We start from the raw sequence: 18,270 nt of genomic DNA, 5'->3' as shown, positions 1-18,270 counted from the left end.
TCTAGATCCACACTCTTTTTTTTTTTTTTGGCCACACCTCACAGCATGTGGGATCTTAGTTCCCCGACCAGGGATCGAACCTAAGCCTGGATTCTTAACCACTGGACCGCCAGGGAAGTCCCTAGAACCACATTCTTAATGACCCCATTCAGACAGCATCAGAGATGCTCCGTGCCTTCATCCAACACGTATTTAAGTCCTACTATGAGCCAGACACAGCCAAAAACCCACTGCCTGACGGGGCTGGCTGCCGGTCAGTAAGGGGCAGAGGGCAGGGGTCGCCTCCAGTCACCTCCAGGACTTCCTTCCGCACGTCGACGATCCGGAACCAGTGCCGGAGCTGGGGGAAGCCGTCCAGCTCGGCATTGCGTTCCTGCAGGGCTACCTTCTTTTTGCAGGACAGCTGCCGGCTGAAGTACTTCACCAGCTTGCTCTGCGGAGACACAGAGAACAGAGGACACGTCTCAGAGGCACTGCCACAAGGAGGAGAGGCAAGTATCTCCCCAATGTCCCCTCCGCACCCCAACTCCGTGTTTTAAAGACCGGTTCAACTGCAGTGAGACCCAGTTTCCACTCATGTCCCAACTGTGTTGTTGAAGATGGGCAAACAGGCAGGTTCCAAGATTCTGCTGGGGAGGAAGGCGTGCCTTGTACCCGTGTAGTGGGGCGCGGGGTTTGGACTGTATCCATCCACATCTCCACTGCACCAGTCCTCTGACCTTCACAGTTGCACTTGTAGGAACTCCTCCTACAGACACCCCAACCTGTGCCAAATGACTGTGGAGAAGGATATTTCCTACAGTTCTGTTTGCAATGGCAAAAGACTGCAAACACCCTGAGGGGCCATCGGTAGGAGACTCATCATAAATGAGGATACGGGCACACAGCGGAACTCTATGCAGCTGTAAAACAAAAAGGGGAAGTGTGCTGTGTACTAAGGCAAGATATGCTGATAAACAAACATAAATCCTCTCTCATTCATGTGGGAAATGTTTACATTTGTGTATCTTTGTAAACGCAGACGCTCTCTGGAAAGATCCCTAATCTTCTAGGGAAGGAAAGAGGGAGGGAGGGGGACAGAGGTGAGAGGAACATTTTGTTTAACCCCTTTCTTACTATTTCAATCTTAAGTCACATGCAAGTATTCATAAATTAACAAATACTTTTAAAGTGAGGTGGACCCCGGGACTTCCCTGGTGGTCCAGTGGTTAAGACTCCATGCTTCCACCGCAGGGGGCACAGGTCCGATCCCTCATCCAGGAACTAAGATCCGCATGCCGCATGGTGTGGGCAAAAAATAAATTTAAAAAATAAAATAAAATGCGATGGACCTGAACCCATGCTTCTAGAGGGATGCCATGCCATGAAAAAGGAAAGTTTTTTTTTTAATTGCCTATTATGTAAAACCTAACAACATTAACAAAAGAAAGGCAATACGTGTGCATGAGCAGAGAAGAAAGTGTGGAAGACACACCCCAGCCTGCTAAGTTGGGATGGGGAAGCTCTACAGATGGGGTGAGAAAAAAACGGTTGTATTTCTTTATATATTTTTGCTTTGTTTCAATAGTTACTTAAAGCATGTTATCATGTTTGTGATTTAAAAGCTATCTAATAAAGATAATTCAATGAAACAAAAATAAAAATCCTTAGTTATACAAATGCCTTTGACACTTTAAAGCACCTGTCAACCAATATTTATCAAGAAGGCAGTCCCGGAATTCTAGGATCACATAATTTGGAGCAGGGCATGACAGCAGTGGGCATCTGTTTCTGTCTAGCTGGTCTCCACACAAAGACTATTTCAGCTTTCTTTTGGGGAACCTTCCTTCTTTGGCTCCCAGTTCAGATGGTTGAAGTGAAGCTGGCTTCACCCACCTACCCAACCGCCACCGGGCTGCAGGGTGGGCATGTGACCCAGGCCTGGCTGCAGCATTTGGAGCAGGAGTAACAAGCAAGCAAGGCTGGGCCGCCGAGAAACCTCCCCATCAACTCTTCCCGAGCACTCAGAGGACAGCTCCCACCTCTCACTGGAATTGCCAGGAGGGCGCCAGCGAAGCCAGGAGCTGCCGGGACATCCCTGCTGCCATCTGGGAGAGCTCACCTGACACTGAAGCCCACCGGAAGAAATCAGAGAACTGGTGTTTAAGTTAACGTTAATTTTATTCACCTTACTAGTAAAGAGAAAGTTGCCATTCTCTTTTTTTTTTTTTAAAGGAGATTTTTAAAATTTATTTATTTTTTGGCCATGCCGCGCAGCATGTGGGATCCTAGTTCCCCAACCAGGGATCGAACCCGTGCCCCCTGCAGTGGAAGCGTGGAGTCTTAACCACTGGACCGCCAGGCAAGTCCCAAAGTTGCCATTCTTGATAAGCCCACATTCTATTGCAATAACGGCACAAAAATCACCTTATGCTAATGTACCTAGAATGCTTTTCATTTAGAATCTCAACTTCGAGTGTTAGAATAGAAAATGTCAAAAAGAATATGTTTTTTCTCTAGCTTATTTCTGAATGAATAGGGTCTGACCTACTGAGACTTCAAAGCTGGGCTCTCAACTAAGACATCTATAGAACTCTCATGTCTGTCTGTTGTTTTATTTTACGACTTGTTTTAACTATTTTCTTTATACAGGTATGGAAAACCACACAAAAGAAATAAGTACACTTTGACACGTCCCCATCATTCTTTGAGCACTTCCTTACTCTCTGACACAACAAAATTTTCTAGGGTCATCTTATTCTTTTCCTGCCCCAACCCTGGAATCCATCATTTCTCCAAGGAGTGTTGGTTCCTCTGAGCGGAATTCAGAAGCCAAGATTTGGGTACTTGGTGAGATTACTGATATTGGGGTGTCATCATTTCCAGTCCCCTTAGTAGACAGCCTAGGCAACATATGTATGTGCAATGCATATGTGAATATGTACATACATAAATCTGCACCTATATTTATTTTGTTATTTATATGTATTGATAACTGATTCCTCTAATCCCAATCCAACACCATAGGGTTTATTCTAGCATTTTCCCTCCCCACATTTGTATCACTCTTCTCAGGCAGTGAGAAAAACAATCCTCAATATATTTATTTATTGGCTCCGTCTGCGGAATATAGCGAATTCCCTAACTCCACCAGGCCACTGCCCTGCCTGGGTGCTGCCCTCATGAACCCTGACCCCTGCTGGGCTGCCTTCTCACCCTAGTTCTGCTGCCTGCCTTGTTTTTTTGTTTTTTTGTTTTTTAATTGAAGTATAGTTGATTTACAGTGTTGTGTTAGTTTCTGGTGTACAGCAAAGTGATTCAGATACAGATATAGATAGATATAGATATGTATATATCTATCTATATATATTCTTTTTCATATTCTTTTCCATTATGGTTTATCACAGGATATTGAATATAGTTCCCTGTGCTATACAGTAGGACCTTGTTGTTTATCCATCCTATATACAATAGTTTGCAACTGCTAATCCCTAACTCCCAATTCTTCCCTCCCCTACTCCCTCTTGGCAACCGCAAGTCTGTTCTCTATGTCTGTGAGTCTGTTTCTGTTTTGTAGATAAGTTCATTTGTGTCATATTTTAGATTTCACATATAAGTGATATCATATGGTATTTGTCTTTCTCTTTCTGACTTACTTCGCTTAGCATGATAATCTCTAGTTGCATACATGTAGCTTCAAATGACATTATTTCATTCTTTTTTATGGCTGATTAGTATTCCATTGTATATATGTACCACATCTTCTTTATCCATTCATCTGTCGATGGACATTTAAGTTGTTTCCATATCTTCGCTATTGTAAACTCTGCTGCTTATGAACACTGGGGTGCACGTATCTTTTCAAATTATGGTTTTCTCTAGATATATGCCTAGGAGTGGGATTGCTGGATCATATGGCATGCCTTGTTGTTGTTGTTTCAGATATTGATGTTTGCCGATGGATTCTCAAATCCTCTATCCAGGCACCACCCCCAACTCTGCTCTGGTTTCACACGTTGAGAAGCGGACATGAGTGAAACTGATTTAATCTCGGTGTCAAATGTCCAAAATGGTCATTTCACCAGCTACATGTAGCTAACTGAACATTTAGGGTATTGCTATAGGGTGATTAAGAAATGGAATTTTAAATTTTATTTAATTTAAATTTGAAAATGGAAGCCACGTACAGTATTTTTCTGTTAAACATAACCTTATCGCTTTGATAGAGCTACATTTTACTTTAACTTTGACATTTTAGTGTCTGAATTGAGATGTGCTGTAAGTGTAAAATACACATTGGATTTCAAAGACTTGATAGGAAAAAAATAACATAAAATATCTCATTAATATTCTTACATGGATTACATGTTTCAATGATAATATTTTGGATACATTGGGTTAGATAAAATATATTATTAAAATGAATTTCAGCTGTTTCTTTATTAATATGGCTACTAGAAAATTTTAAATTATACATTTGGTTCACATCTGTCACCCTCATTATATTTCTAAGGGACAGTGCTGCTCTAGGGCTTTATCCTAAAGAAATAATTAAGGATATTCATGAAGCCTTGCTCCAAGTGGATAATAGCCATGAAAGATTGGAAACAATCCAACTCTTCAGTGATAAGAGCTGATGTAAATAAATTACAATGTATTCATATAGTGGCATACCATTTAAAGATGTACAAAATATGTATAATATTTGTAATGTATAAATAATGCATTAAAAGCTTTATAAAACTATATGAGTATAGATGCAAAAAGCCTTGGGAGGGTATATAACAAAATTAAGATTACGGGTGACTTATTTTTTTCCTGTTTGCACATCGGTAGCGATCTTAGAAAATACGATGTATATGCATTAGCTGCTTATCAATGGAAAGAAATGTTTGGATAGGGTTGGCAATATTTTCTAACACTGATGCTATCCAATGTCAGTGAGAATGTGAGAAACCATTGAGAATGCCACCAGAGAGCAATTTGATTTGGAAGTTTCAACATTTTTTTTTCAACTGAAGTACAGTTGACTTACAATGTTGTGTTAATTTCTGCTGTATAGCAAAGTGATTCAGTTATAAATATATATATATACATACATTCTTGTAAAAATTCTTTTCCATTATGGTTCACCACAGGATACTGAATATAGTTCCCTGTGCTATACAGTAGCACCTTGTTGTTATCCATTCTACACATAACGGTTTGCATCTGCTAACCCCAAACTCCCAATCCATCCCCAACTCCCTCCACCTTGGCAACCACAAGTCTGTTCTCTATGTCTGTGAGTCTGTTTCTGTTTCGTAGATATATTCATTTGTGTCGTATTTTAGATTCTACATATAAGTGATATCATATGGTATTTGCCTTTCTCTGACTTACATCACTTAGTATGATCATCTCTAAGTTCATCCATGTAGCTGCAAATGGCATTATTTCATTCTTTTTTATGGCTGTAAGTAGTATTCCATTGTAAACATGTACCACATCTTTATCCATTCATCTGTCGATGGACATTTAGCAGGAGTGATGGAACCATGTCACTGCTCAAACACCCATGCTTGAAGAGTAGCATTTCCCAAGTGTGGGTACCACTGATAACTTGGGGTGGTACCGAGGCATGGCATTAAACAACATTGGGTCCCATAATGAGCACATTCTTTCCTGTCCTAATCTCCCTGCAGCCATCTAATTATATATCAAAAAGAGTCTCAGTTCAGTGATATTATGTCTTTAACACCTAACACTGGCTAATCTCTATAACAGACAGCAGGACACAGACTCACAGCCCTGGGCCGGTAACAGTATTTAACAACTTAATGATACATTTTCATTGCATTTGTTTTCTTGATTGTCTTCCATTTATAGCAAGTGATACTAGTTTTCCATTACAATAGTTGTACAAAGCTTTATTTTTAGATACTTGTATGTTTTTAGAAAATTGGATTTGGTTGATAGCAAAATACACAAATATGACAAAAAGTATGATGGTGATACAAACTGATGAGTTTGGGCAACACTGTCCTATAGAATAATGTTCAAACTCTTTTGACTATTATTTGGGGTTCATCTCAACTCCATTATTCTCCTTGCCTCTCATTTCCATGCAATTCCCTAAACACGTCACCTCAATGTCACCTCTCTATGCATTTGCTCAGGCTCCTCCTACCTAAAAGTCCTTTCCATATCCACCTGTGGTAGATTGTAAAGACGACCTGAATCCTTTACCCCTCCTGTCTCCACATCCTTTATGATATGACTTTGCAGTTAACTCACTAAACAGGCAGAATCGGTGCCAGCACCCAACCATTGCAACTTGCCTCCGCCAATAGAAAGAGGCCTTGTGTGTTTCTGCTTGCTCTCTTGAATCTCCATGAGAATGTGCCCAGGCTGGTCAGCTAGTCACTGAAGGATGAGAAACTACACAGAGCAAAGTCAAGTTTTCACAGACATCCAAGCCAAAGCCATCCTAGCTCAGCCAAAAGCAAATTGTTGCCTGGGGTTGGCTATGAGTGAGCCCAGTCAAGATCAGAAGAGCCACTAATCTTCAGAGAACCAATAAAAGTTTACGTTGTATACAACTAAGGTTTTGTGATTGTTTGTTATGCAGCATTAGTGGAACCCATAGTTAATTGATATACCACCCCATCAACTCATGAAAATCTGACTTTCTCTCCAAAGCCCATCTCAGATGTCACCTTCTCCAGCAAGTCCTTATCGATTCTTCTCTGGCATTTTATTTGTACATACGCTATTGTAAAATTTATTACTGTTTTCCTTGCATTATAATTGGTGAGTAATGAAGACACAGGAGTCTTAAAGGATTAAGGAGCCCTTTTCAGATTTGGAAGAGTAAATGAAATAAGCATAACGATAAAAATAAAAGTACCATTACTGAGCACTTCCGTGTGCTCTTACATGCATCATGTTAATATATCCTCACATCCCCCGGAGCTAGGTGCTATCAAGATCTACATTTTGCAGATGAAGAAATGATGCCCAGAGAAATTAAGTCATTTGCTCACCATCACACAACTTCAGTAGAGAGCTAGGATTCAAACCCAAGTCTGATTCCAAAGCCCCAATACTGCAGAAAGGATAACTTTATTTTAATTTACTTTACTTATTTAATAAACACATCCATATATTTTCTTTGTAAAGAAGAAGCTAGAACACTTCAGATAAAGCCAAAGCTCCCTGTGACCACTACTCCCACTAATGCTGGCCTCCTTCTCCCTGAAGATAATGGGGGTAACTATTGAGGTTCGTTTGGTGCCCTTCTTTCCAGACCTTTTCCTATGTACTTTCACATATATGTACATACATGTAGAAACTCTGCAGTGTGGTTTGATGGGTACGGTTGTGGTTTTTTTCACATAAACTGTATCATACTTTTTTCACTTGGTAGTAAGCCTCCAGGATCTCTCCCTGTTTTTTCATACTTTTTCATACTACCTCTTTCTTTTTAATCTTCTGCATGAGGCATTCTTTTGATACCAGGGTCAAAAGCCCATGATGCGAGCATCTCTGGGATGTCTGCTGGGGGTATCTTTGTCAGTTACCATAAAGCATTCCGGGGAATAATGGCCATGATCACGCAGCCACCGTTCACTGAATACTCACAGTGTGCCGGCGCTGTGAGATAAGTGCTTTGAATGTGTTTGTTTGTTTTTAAATCCACACAGCAATGCTAGCTGAGGCCGGTGTTCTGAGCCCATTCTGGGAACGAAAAAACTGAGGCATCAAAAACGTTAAATCACTTGCCTGGGTCCACAAAGCTAGGGTAGGATCCCAAAGCTCCCTCTCTTTACCAGGATGCTGCACTCTGAGTTGTTCACAGGTCCTTCCCACCAAATGGGAAATCCAAAAGTTGGCTATCAACCCCTCAAGGGCAGGGAGACAGTCTCACTCATTTTGGAAAGCCTACTAGGTATTGTGGGAGAAGTGCATTTCTGAATTCCAGTTCTGAGGCTTGGGCAAGTCATATCAGCTCCCTGGGCCTCTACTTTCTCGTCTGTGAAATGGGCATATATCACCTTTGCTCACATGCCTGCTGAGGCATCTCATGAGATAATGTCTGTGCAGAAGACAGGCTGAGCCCCACCCCACCCCACCCCTCACAAAACACCGTGTCCTAACTATTTGTTGAAGGAATGTTTGGATTCTGGGGAGGAGTTTCCAGGGTCACCCAGAGACTGGACCTACACCTGCCCAGAAGCCAGAATCAAGGGGCATCCCCACTATGATGCATTAGAATGGAGGAGACAGATGGGTGTAGGAAGCAGATGGAGTGCAAGGGGGCAGCCACAGGTCCAGGGCTTCCCCTTGAGTCAAAGAGGAATACAGATCCCCTTTCCGGACCAGAGCATGGCTAGTCCGAGCAGGGAAAACCCCAGAAAACTGCCCAGAACGTGAAGTTGGACTGGGCAGAGATGGAGCGGCACTTCCCAAATGGGGACTCTGGGGATGAGCAGCTCTTTCCACCAGGTCCCCAGGGCTGGTGCTGCAGGATGGCCACAGCTGTCAGCTAACAGGGGCTCTCTCTGAGCCACGTGCCGTGATAAGCACTTTTTATGAATTATCGATTTAATCCTCACAGTGACATTGCAGCATAGGTCCAATCACTGCCCCAATCTACAACTGAGAATATCAAGGCTCAGAAAGGTTAAATAACTTGCCCAAGGTCACCGAACTACTAAGTGCATGAATCAAGGTATGAACCCAAGTCTAACAAACTCTTATTTATTGACGCACAAAGAATGTTACGATCCACCGCCAAGTGCAACAACACAACAGGAACAGTATAATCCCATTTTCTGAATATAAACTGCACGTATGTATAGGCACACGCGCACACACAAGACCAGAAGGCAATGCTCCAAAATGTTAGCAGCTGCATCTCTGGGTTAGCATCTCTGCATCTCTGTGCATGGGTATCTTCGAATTTTTCTATAAGCTTGAATTATCTATATAACGATTAGTCACAAATGTCATGAAAATCAGACACTTGCCAACAACAGAGATGTGGGTCATTCACAATGTTAGCCATTTCATTAAATAAATTTTAAATATATCTATATAGTATATATAAATATCTATATATAAATACACACACATACATATCCCCATTTTACAGATGAGGAAACTGAGGGCCATGGAGCTTAAGTAGCTCTCCTAAGGCACTAGAATATTTTACAAGGTAGTTCCCTCTTTCCCTAATTTCCTGACCATAAAAATCACCTGGAAGTGTTTGCTAAAAAAATCAAACTCCCAGACCCATGCCCTAGAAATTCCGATTCAGGGAATCTGGAGAAAGCCCAGGAATCCATAGAAACGCAAGCACCCCAATGGTTCTGAGCATCAGGCAAGCATGAGAAACATCCATCTACTGTCTGAATTACATAACGAAGGCAGTTTGTTTCTCAGACAAGCTTAAGCATCCAGATCCTTCGGCAACAAAATCAGGGCAGAAAACCAGTTCCGGAAGCTGGGGTGCAGCACCCCTGCCAGCAGCACCCTTTAAGGGCTGTGGGCTCATCTGCACAGCAGGCCTTTACCAAGCAGCTCTGAGGGAGAAGTCCTCATCAAAGCCCAGGGTATCCAAAGAGCAGGCCGCCCCAGTCCAGGCCTGAAGGGGCTCCCAGTGGGGCAGACGAGACAGCCGTGCAAACACAATCAAGAGGCAGAGGACAGGAGTCAGAGCAGAAGGGCAGCCAGGGTTCAGCACAGGCACCAAGGACGCAAAATTACGAGAACAGCCTCTTACAAAGCAATGTACCAAGATCACAGGATGACAAAGATGGGTGAGTTCTACGTTATCCTAAGAGAAGTAAGACTTCTCATTCGTTCATTTAAGTTTATTTAGGTACTTTCTAAATACAAAGAGCTGGCGGGTGGGTGGGGGGAATATGAGATTAACTACACACACACACACACCCCACCCCTGCACCTGCCCTAAGACAGGACTATTCAAGTGCCAGGAAGGCCCTGAAGGCCAGCCCCCTTCAGTTAAGGACAGAAATTGAGAGCAGTTAGACACTTTAATGGCTATTTGACAGGGCAATTTTATGTCTGTTGAATCTGATAGTTTTAAAGTGAGGCTTCTATTTTGTTTGGGGTTTTGGGTCCATTTCATTTTTCTAGTAAGTCATTTTTATCATATTTTATAAGAGTATTGGCTCCAAAGTACCAGGAAAGAAAAAAACTGACCCTTCCCCACACGAGGTGTGGGAGGCCCTGACCTCCACTTGAGGAATTTTCAGGGATTGATCTTAATTCCCCTGCATCACTAACCAAATTATTTTCCAAAATGGTCCTAAAGATACTGCTTTATAAGAGCATCATGACAATGCTGAAGTGGTTGTTGGATTGTTATTAACAGAATTCTGCAGATGGGGAAACTGATGCTGAGAGGCTTGGGAACTGTGTCCAAGCTCATAACTAAAGAAGCAGGAGGGTCGGGATTTGAACTCGGGCTCTGATTTCCAGTTCCGTGCCCTCTGCACCATAACACTCTGCTGAAGTGGAGAGTCTAAACCATCTAGAGGTCAAGGTTGTGAAACACAATTAGTAAAGGGCTTTGGTATGTCCTCACCCTGCCAGGTGTCCTAATTTATTTTTAGGTCACCCTCAATTCAAGTCCATGCAGAGCTGAACTGCAAAAAGTCCAAAGAAATCCCATCTTCAAGTGAATAAACACTGGGCTCCTGGAAATAGCACATCCAAGCTGAGCCCACCATGGGCCCCTGCACTGTCCCGTACAAAATAAGGTCTCCTGGGCTTGGGGTCAGAAGGATCACAGGACTTTGAGAGTAGGAACCCAGAGATGTAGTTCCCCATCTCCCCACCAGGGGGCAGCCTGGCACTTTCCACAGCAGATGGAAAAATTTTTGCGACCTCACTGGATCTGAGCATCTTCAGTGCCTTATTACTGTACTTGGTATTAGCATGATGGTAAATTTAGCAGCATAAACAAAAAAAAAATGTTTAAAGTCAAGACATGTGACAGAGCTATAAATAATCACGTCTGAAATCTCTAACGTGAAAACGGGTAACTTTTCACTCAGAGTCTAAACCTAGATAAACCCAGAGACCCATGGGCAAGCCCTGGGGTTTGGTTTGCTGGAGTCCAAAACCTTCACCACTTGGATGTTTAAAAAACAAACAAACAAAAAAACAAACAACAAAAAAGACTAAAGCAGAGTCCGTGGAACCTGGAAAGCAGTGCAATACAGATTGAGGATCTGTCATCTTTCACGAATCATCTCGTGTAAACCTCATGGCAACGGCCATTTTACACACTAGGAAACTGAGGCTCAGAGACGAGCTATAACTGGCCTTAAAATCGCACAGATGAAGAGCCCTCTGTAACCCTCAGGGCTGCCTGTCAGCAAGCACCCACACTGCTGCCTTCTCTTTAGCAGGAATCCACTGCTAACGGAGAGCTCAAAGCCCTGAATCTGAACGGTCCACGTCTTCCACTGCTCAGAGTTCTTTCCCTCCGGCGTTAAGACATAAACGGCATTTTCCTGTCTTCCGGGTGTCATCCCTTCCCAACTGTCCCCCAATGTCACCGTCACAACACCCTGTTTTTTCCTCTGGAGCACTCATCGCTATCCCACAAATTATCCTGTTTATTGGTTTCCGTGGTTACCCCCCCCCCCCCATCATCTCACACACCCATCAGAATGTCAGCTCAAAAGAGCACGGGCTTTGCCTGTCTCTCCCCGCAGCGTTCAGATCAGTGCCTGACATACAAGACATTTTTCTTGGTTGTTCTATGAACCAACATCATTGGGGTTCGGGGCGGGGTCAGGCCTCTACCCAGAAATCCCAACTCCTTTTCCAGCCGGCGCTGCACGTTCAGAACCGAGCCCTGGCTCTGCGGCCCAGGCTCTCTGAGGGTAAAGAAATCGCCAGCGGCCCGACGCCTTCCCGCGGTTGCCAGGGCGACCATTGTCATAACATCTCCGGCGCTGGGGGGACCAGCTGACAGCGGAAAGTATTGACTCTCTAACGTCTCAAGTAACCGGCGATTTGCATCCGCAGGCAAATTCGCTGCTGACGGCTGGAGGCCTGGGAGACGCGCCCTTCTTCTTCCCACCCCATCCCAGTAAGAACAGGATCCCTCAGGCGGAAGCCAACCCGACCCAGCAGTCCAGCGCTGGCCTCCCGGAATGCCGCACCGCGGCCGGCTCCCTCTGCCCGAAACTGCCCACTGCCTTTTACAGCCCTCAATGCACCTGGTGGCTTTTCTTTTTCTTTACATTATTACTGCTAATGAATCCTACAAACAGTAGGGAAAAAAGAGTTGACATATTTAATGAGCACTTACTTAGATGCCAGCCCCACTGGTAACTTCCTCACATAATGATAATTAAAATTTTAATATTTTTGCTATAACAATACATTTTGCTATAACATATTTATAGTACATCTATATACTATATAACATATACAATTTATTATATATTAATATATGTATTATATATTATTGTATATTAAATATAGTATATCTGTATAATATATATCCATAGATAAGAGTTCATAGATATATAATACATAGGATAATTTTAAACATAATTTTATATTATACAGCATATATTATATATTTATAATAATAAAATTGACATTTGTTGACACTTTTTATATGTCAGCCCTGTGCCTACTGCTTTAGTTATGTTGAGAACAATACTATTATCAATAAACTATTATACAATAATATATTCATAATCATAGCTAAATTTAATTGAGCACTTACCATGTGCCAGGCATTGCGGTAAGTGCTTTGTTAATGTTATTTGATTGTCATATGAACCGTAAGAGCCAAGAACTTTATCGTCCCCATTTTTATTTTTTTAATTTTTAAATTTTTTTTGGCCGCGCTGCGCAGCTTGCAGGATCTTAGTTCCCCAACCCGGGATCAAACCCGTGCTCCCTGAAGTGGAAGCGCGGAGCCCTAACCACTGGACCACCAAGGAAGCCCCTATTCCCATTTTTGAGATGAGAAAATGGAGGCACAGAGTGACCATGTAACTTACCTAAGCTCACAAGGATAACAAGTAGGAGCTGAGTTTGCCCCTGAGCCTGTCACGTTCCTTATTTTCATTCCATTAAGTGACAACACTTTCAAGTTGTCAACCTTTAGCTCCCTTAGGGGAGCTTGTTAAGAACACACAGGCTGAGCCCCTGCTCCCCCCAACCCACACATGCGGAATCAAATACTCCTGGGGACAGGGGGTTTCTCATCTCATTTCTTTTAAACAAGGTCCCCAGATAGTTCTGACAGACGCAAGAAGTCCAGAACCACTGCCGAGGGGTTCTTTATCAGTCATTGCCACTGCAGTGCCAATTAGGTGATCTGATTAAACGAGGGAGTCTTGAGGGGTTGAAATTCCAGAGAGGGCAGAGTGATGTATGTAGGACCAATCATCCTGAAGATGAGAAGAAGCAGGGGGAAAAATAAGATTGCAGGGTCCCCTCAGGCAAACTTAGCTTGTGCCCCAGCTGTAACCTCTCCCAACCTTTCTGGAACAAGGACAGCCTGCATGAAGAGCAATAAATAATAGCACACATTTTTGTCCAGGGCCAGCTTTAGGGGGGCAAAGCCAGACAGTTGAAATGACCTCCCCCTGCCCATCCCCCTTCTTCCCCCTTAATCATTCACCAAGGACCAAGCTGTACAGAGAAATATAAGCTTGCAGAGTGGGGACCTACACTTTGTACCTATGAGCATGAAACCTCCTGCAAGTGACAAAGATAAATGAAGTTGTCAAAAAACGGAAAAAAAAAGCCAATGGGTGGGCACTGCACAAGAGGAGGCGTGGCTGGGAGGAATCCCACAGAAGTTCTGGGAGGTGATGGCTGTGGTCCCTGGGCAGCTGGGGGGACAGAGCCAGACTTAAAAAAGTAGCAGCCAAAAACATCTGTGGAAGGTCTGCCCTAGGCCAGATGTTGCCTTACTCTTCACTGCCCGAACGAGAGGGAAAATAGAACTAAGACCCCAGGCATAAAGCAAGAACAGATGACACAAGGAACAAACACAAAACCTGCGTACACTGAAAGCACGTCTCATTTGGGCAACCACTTCACCTTGACCGTGGAAACCTATTCCATCTAGAGCTGTGCTTTCCAATACACCAGCCACTGAGCACACGTGGCCCTGTACAGGTAAATTTAAATTAACTAAAATTACATAATTAATCAACATAGTGACTAAACAAGGTTAGGGCAGCTTATGGGCACCACTGACAAAAATCCAGAAAGCAGCTTTACTGGACATTAAGTGACCTCAGGCAATCAGAGAATTCACCCCCCAAAAATGTCATTAGACTTTAAGCTGAGAATTGTGTGAGATAAACTAGTCTCCTGAATGGGTTAGCATCTTGAAGTTCTGGGAAAATCTAGGATGAATTATAGACATATTTAAGTAATTAAACCCATAATAGTAATATTTGAATTAAAGAGTCTGTGCCTTTGGAGTATTTATTTTACATTCTCTTACTGTTTTATATAATTTGGCCAACTAGAGGAACACTTCACCTTTCTAAGTCTAATTTGAAATGTGTAATTGAATAACTGGTTCAGACGTACATTTTAAGTTAAAATTGTATTCCATTTATGTACTACGATAGAAAGTGGCTTAAGGCCCAGCATATTTATAAGTTTATTTTTTAGATTTCTATGTGCTGTGTAAGTAGTGGGATGGCTTGTCTGTCAACTGAGTACTTAAAAAATTTTTCTGCATATCAAATTTATAAATATAGTTAAAATTATTTGAAGGTGTTTAATTCACTAAGGTTGTCAATGGAAGCAAAAATTATGCAAACTCCCCTTACATGTGATTGCTAAAATCTCCTGGACTTACACGAATAGAATAATACTGCCTGTAAGCTGAATTTAAAGCATAAGGAGAATAAGGGTATTGAATTTTTTTTTTGCTTTAATAAACTATTTACTTCTAAAACCAACAAATAATTACATAAAAGTGAAAATTCAGTTCTTCAGCTGCACTAACCACATTTCAAGTGGTCAACAGGCACATGTGGCCAGCAGTTGTGGTGCTGGACAATGCAGAAGTAGACTATGTCCATCATTCATAGGGTATTTCCTCTCTAACGCATGTCCAGTTTTTACCAGATCTCTTAGGAAGCAAACACCCCAAAACCTTTTCCCCCAGGTAGACAACATGACTCTTTCAAAGATGTTCAGGATTGGAAAATGCAAGCTCCTGAAGGAAAGAGGCAAGATCCAGAGTAGACCTGGGATGGGAGAGGCGGAGAAGGGAACAGGGAAATTCACCTCAGAATGAATACAATCCATCAAAATCTGCAGGAGGAAGCATAGAAGCGATAAACGCATCCTCTAAACCCTGTCTGTTTTATTTGATGATGGATTTTTGCCAAATTCTTGATAGTACTGTCACTCTGATCCCTGCTCAATGCTGGGCAGTTCTGAGTGGGGAATCAGGGAAGCGCTTAATCGATTTTGATTTTTTCCCCCCATTTGGTAAATTTCACACACAAGCTAAAGGATCCTGACCCAAAAATAAACTTGGAAATTTTCAAGTGAGCCAGAAAATGGTCTGGCTAAGACGAACCGTATGACATCACCATGCCCTTTGAATGCCAGGGTGAAAAAGACTAAAATTAAAGTCAGGGGCCCGCATTCAACTCTCTGCTTTGCAACTAAGAAGCTATGAGGCGCCAGGCAAGCCCACAACCCCTCACAGACTCGTTTATCTATCCACTCAATGAAAGATTAAAAAATACTCTCCAGAGTGACCCCAAGTTCAAATACCTCAGGATTATTCTTAGAAGTGACACTGATGAAGGAAAAGCAAAAGCTTCCTACTAAGTTTTACACACTAGTCTCGGCTTTGCTTGGCGAGGAAAACCATTTTTGTGTCTCCTTGTACTGCACCTGGGGTCTTGGCAACAGAGTCAGTGTTCAGAAGACGCTGGTCAGGCAGGTGGGGCTCGGGTTTGGGCCGCAAGCCTCCTGGTCCTGCGCGCAAGCAGGCAAAGCTGAGAGCAGGGAGACTTCAGCACACGTGGCAGCACACGTGGCCACCATGGAAGTGAAATCATGGAGCAAAAATAGTTCCAGGCTGGGAGCTGTTCTGGAGACCAGGTTCCCATCTGACTCTCTCCTAAACAAGCTGATAAAACCTCACTTAAGGCAGTACTGCCCATTAGAACTTTCTGTGATGATGGCAATGTCCTATATCTGCCACATCCAAGATGGTAGCCGTAGTCACCTGTGGCTATCGAGTACTTGAAATGTGGCTACTCCGTGTGACTCTGGGGCTGAATTCAAAGTTTTACTTAATATTGATTAATTTAGTTTTCAATAGCCACATGCAGCCAGTGGCTACCATCTTGGACAGCACAGATGTAACACTTTCTCCATGGTTTTTCTTCTCCCCATTTCCTCTCCCTCAGCAAAAAGGCATACCTGCTCCTCCCTCCCTTCCAGGTATGTTTAGAGATTGAACAAAGGGATTACTATGGAGGGTTGAGGGTTGGCTAATAGAAGGTCCCTTCGGAGGGGTGAGGTGGTACTGTCCAGCCGAGGTCAGGGCAGTCTCCCACTCAGATCTTGCTGTGGCCACGGATGAAGGCCTAAGGTCCTGAGACTCATCTAAGACCTTCCTGTCCTGTGGCCTAAACTCTCTCCACTTCTGTCCCAAACGTGCATTTGCTGGATACCCAATGCACTTTGAGTACCATCCAAATGTCTTACCCTGGCCGGCAGGGCTCTGCCCACTTCTCCGCCATCATGAACCCCACAACTCTTTATTCCAAGTCCATGAGAAGGTTCTTCCACTCCTCAGATGAGCCAAGCTCGTTACTACCCCAGGGCCTCTTCATATGCCGGTCCCTTCACCAGGAACCCTCGCCACACACATCTCACCAGATCCTTCTCATCCTGCACAGCCCCACTCACACGTCATGTCCATTCCAGCAAGACAGATGAGACCCCCCTCTGTTATTCTCTCCTATATCACCATGTTCTTTTCCTTCATAGCACTTATCACAGCTTCCAATCATATTCTCCTGGCGTCTCTCTGCTTAACATCCTTCTTCCCCTGTCCTGGCAGCAGTCTCTTTTATCCTCTTCTGTATTCCTATCACCTAGCACAGGGCCTGATGCGTAGTAAGTGCTTAACATTTGTTCAATGGGGAAGTGAGTGAATGAATGATCTCTTACACTTTCTTCCTCTGCCGCTTTGCCTTCACCAGGGGTTCTCAAAGTGGGGTCCCCAGACCAGGGCCATCAACATCAGCTGGGAACTTGTTAGTGATGCAAATTCTCAGGCCCCACCCCAGACCCACTGAATGAAACGCTGGGTGTGACAGAACAACGTGTTTTTCACAAGGTGATTCTGATGCACGTTCAAGTTTGGGAGCTCCTGCTCTGGGTACTTCTGTGCTTCTGAAATGACCTCCCTGCCCTTTGACCTCCTGTTCATCCTTCAGGTTCTAACTCAAATGCTCACTCTCACTGGAAGCCTTCTTTTTCCCCAATCAGAGTACAATCCACCATCCTCAACTCCAAGACCACAATGTTTATGCTTGACAGCTAAAACGTATTCCCTGGTATTAGAGCTGTTTCTAGTCATGTCTTAATTCTCCCACCAGATTTCAAGTATCTTAAGGGCCGGGAGCCTTGTTTTTGTCACCTTTGCATTCTCCCACCAATGAACACAGTGATGTCCCCCTAGGAAGTAATTAAAATGGTAGAACATGGGGGAAGGGACGAATCAGGAGATTGGGATCGACATATACACACGACTGTATATAAAACAGATAACTAATAAGGACCTGCTGTACAGCACAGGGAACTCTACTCAATACTCTGTAATGACCTGTATGGGAAAAGAATCTGAAAAAGAGTGGATATATGTATACGTATAATTGATTCACTTTGCTGTACACCTGAAACTAACACAACATTGTAAATCAACTATACTCCAATAAAAATTTTAGAAAATAAAAATAAATGACACTTACAAAAAAATAAATAAAATAAAACAGTAGAATGGATTCATGAATGAATGAGAGATGCACAAAAATGACCAAAGGAAGGGCATTCTCTGTTCACAAAACCCACAGCTGCCTCACAGGTCCCGGGTTCGGATTCCCAGCCTCAACTCCGGATTACATTTTTTGTTTTGTTTGTTTTGGTGTGTTTTGGGGTGTGGAGGGGGTTTAGTATACAAACCCAACAGATTGGCAACTCCAACCATCTGCTACTAACCTAGAGATAAGGTTGTTGTCAGCAGAGAGA

General features: G+C 43.1%; 1 protein-coding gene across 8 annotated transcripts in view; it reads right to left on the bottom strand.

The window, feature by feature from the left end:
* Positions 1-18,270, bottom strand: part of KSR2 (kinase suppressor of ras 2) — a 430,186-nt gene that overhangs the window by 322,615 nt on the left and 89,301 nt on the right. For 7 of the 8 annotated variants that reach the window (XM_059893620.1, XM_059893622.1, XM_059893618.1 and 4 more), the window contains one exon: positions 293-433. The exons of the other annotated variant lie outside the window; for it this stretch is intronic. In XM_059893620.1, coding sequence (XP_059749603.1) covers positions 293-433 — 141 coding nt within the window. The remainder of the gene's footprint in view (positions 1-292; positions 434-18,270) is intronic. 8 annotated transcript variants of the gene reach the window in all.

The sequence above is a fragment of the Balaenoptera ricei genome, chromosome 14 (genome assembly GCF_028023285.1).
Source record: "Balaenoptera ricei isolate mBalRic1 chromosome 14, mBalRic1.hap2, whole genome shotgun sequence".
Taxonomy (NCBI): Eukaryota; Metazoa; Chordata; class Mammalia; order Artiodactyla; family Balaenopteridae; genus Balaenoptera; species Balaenoptera ricei.
This window is presented reverse-complemented; position numbering and strand designations above follow the sequence as displayed.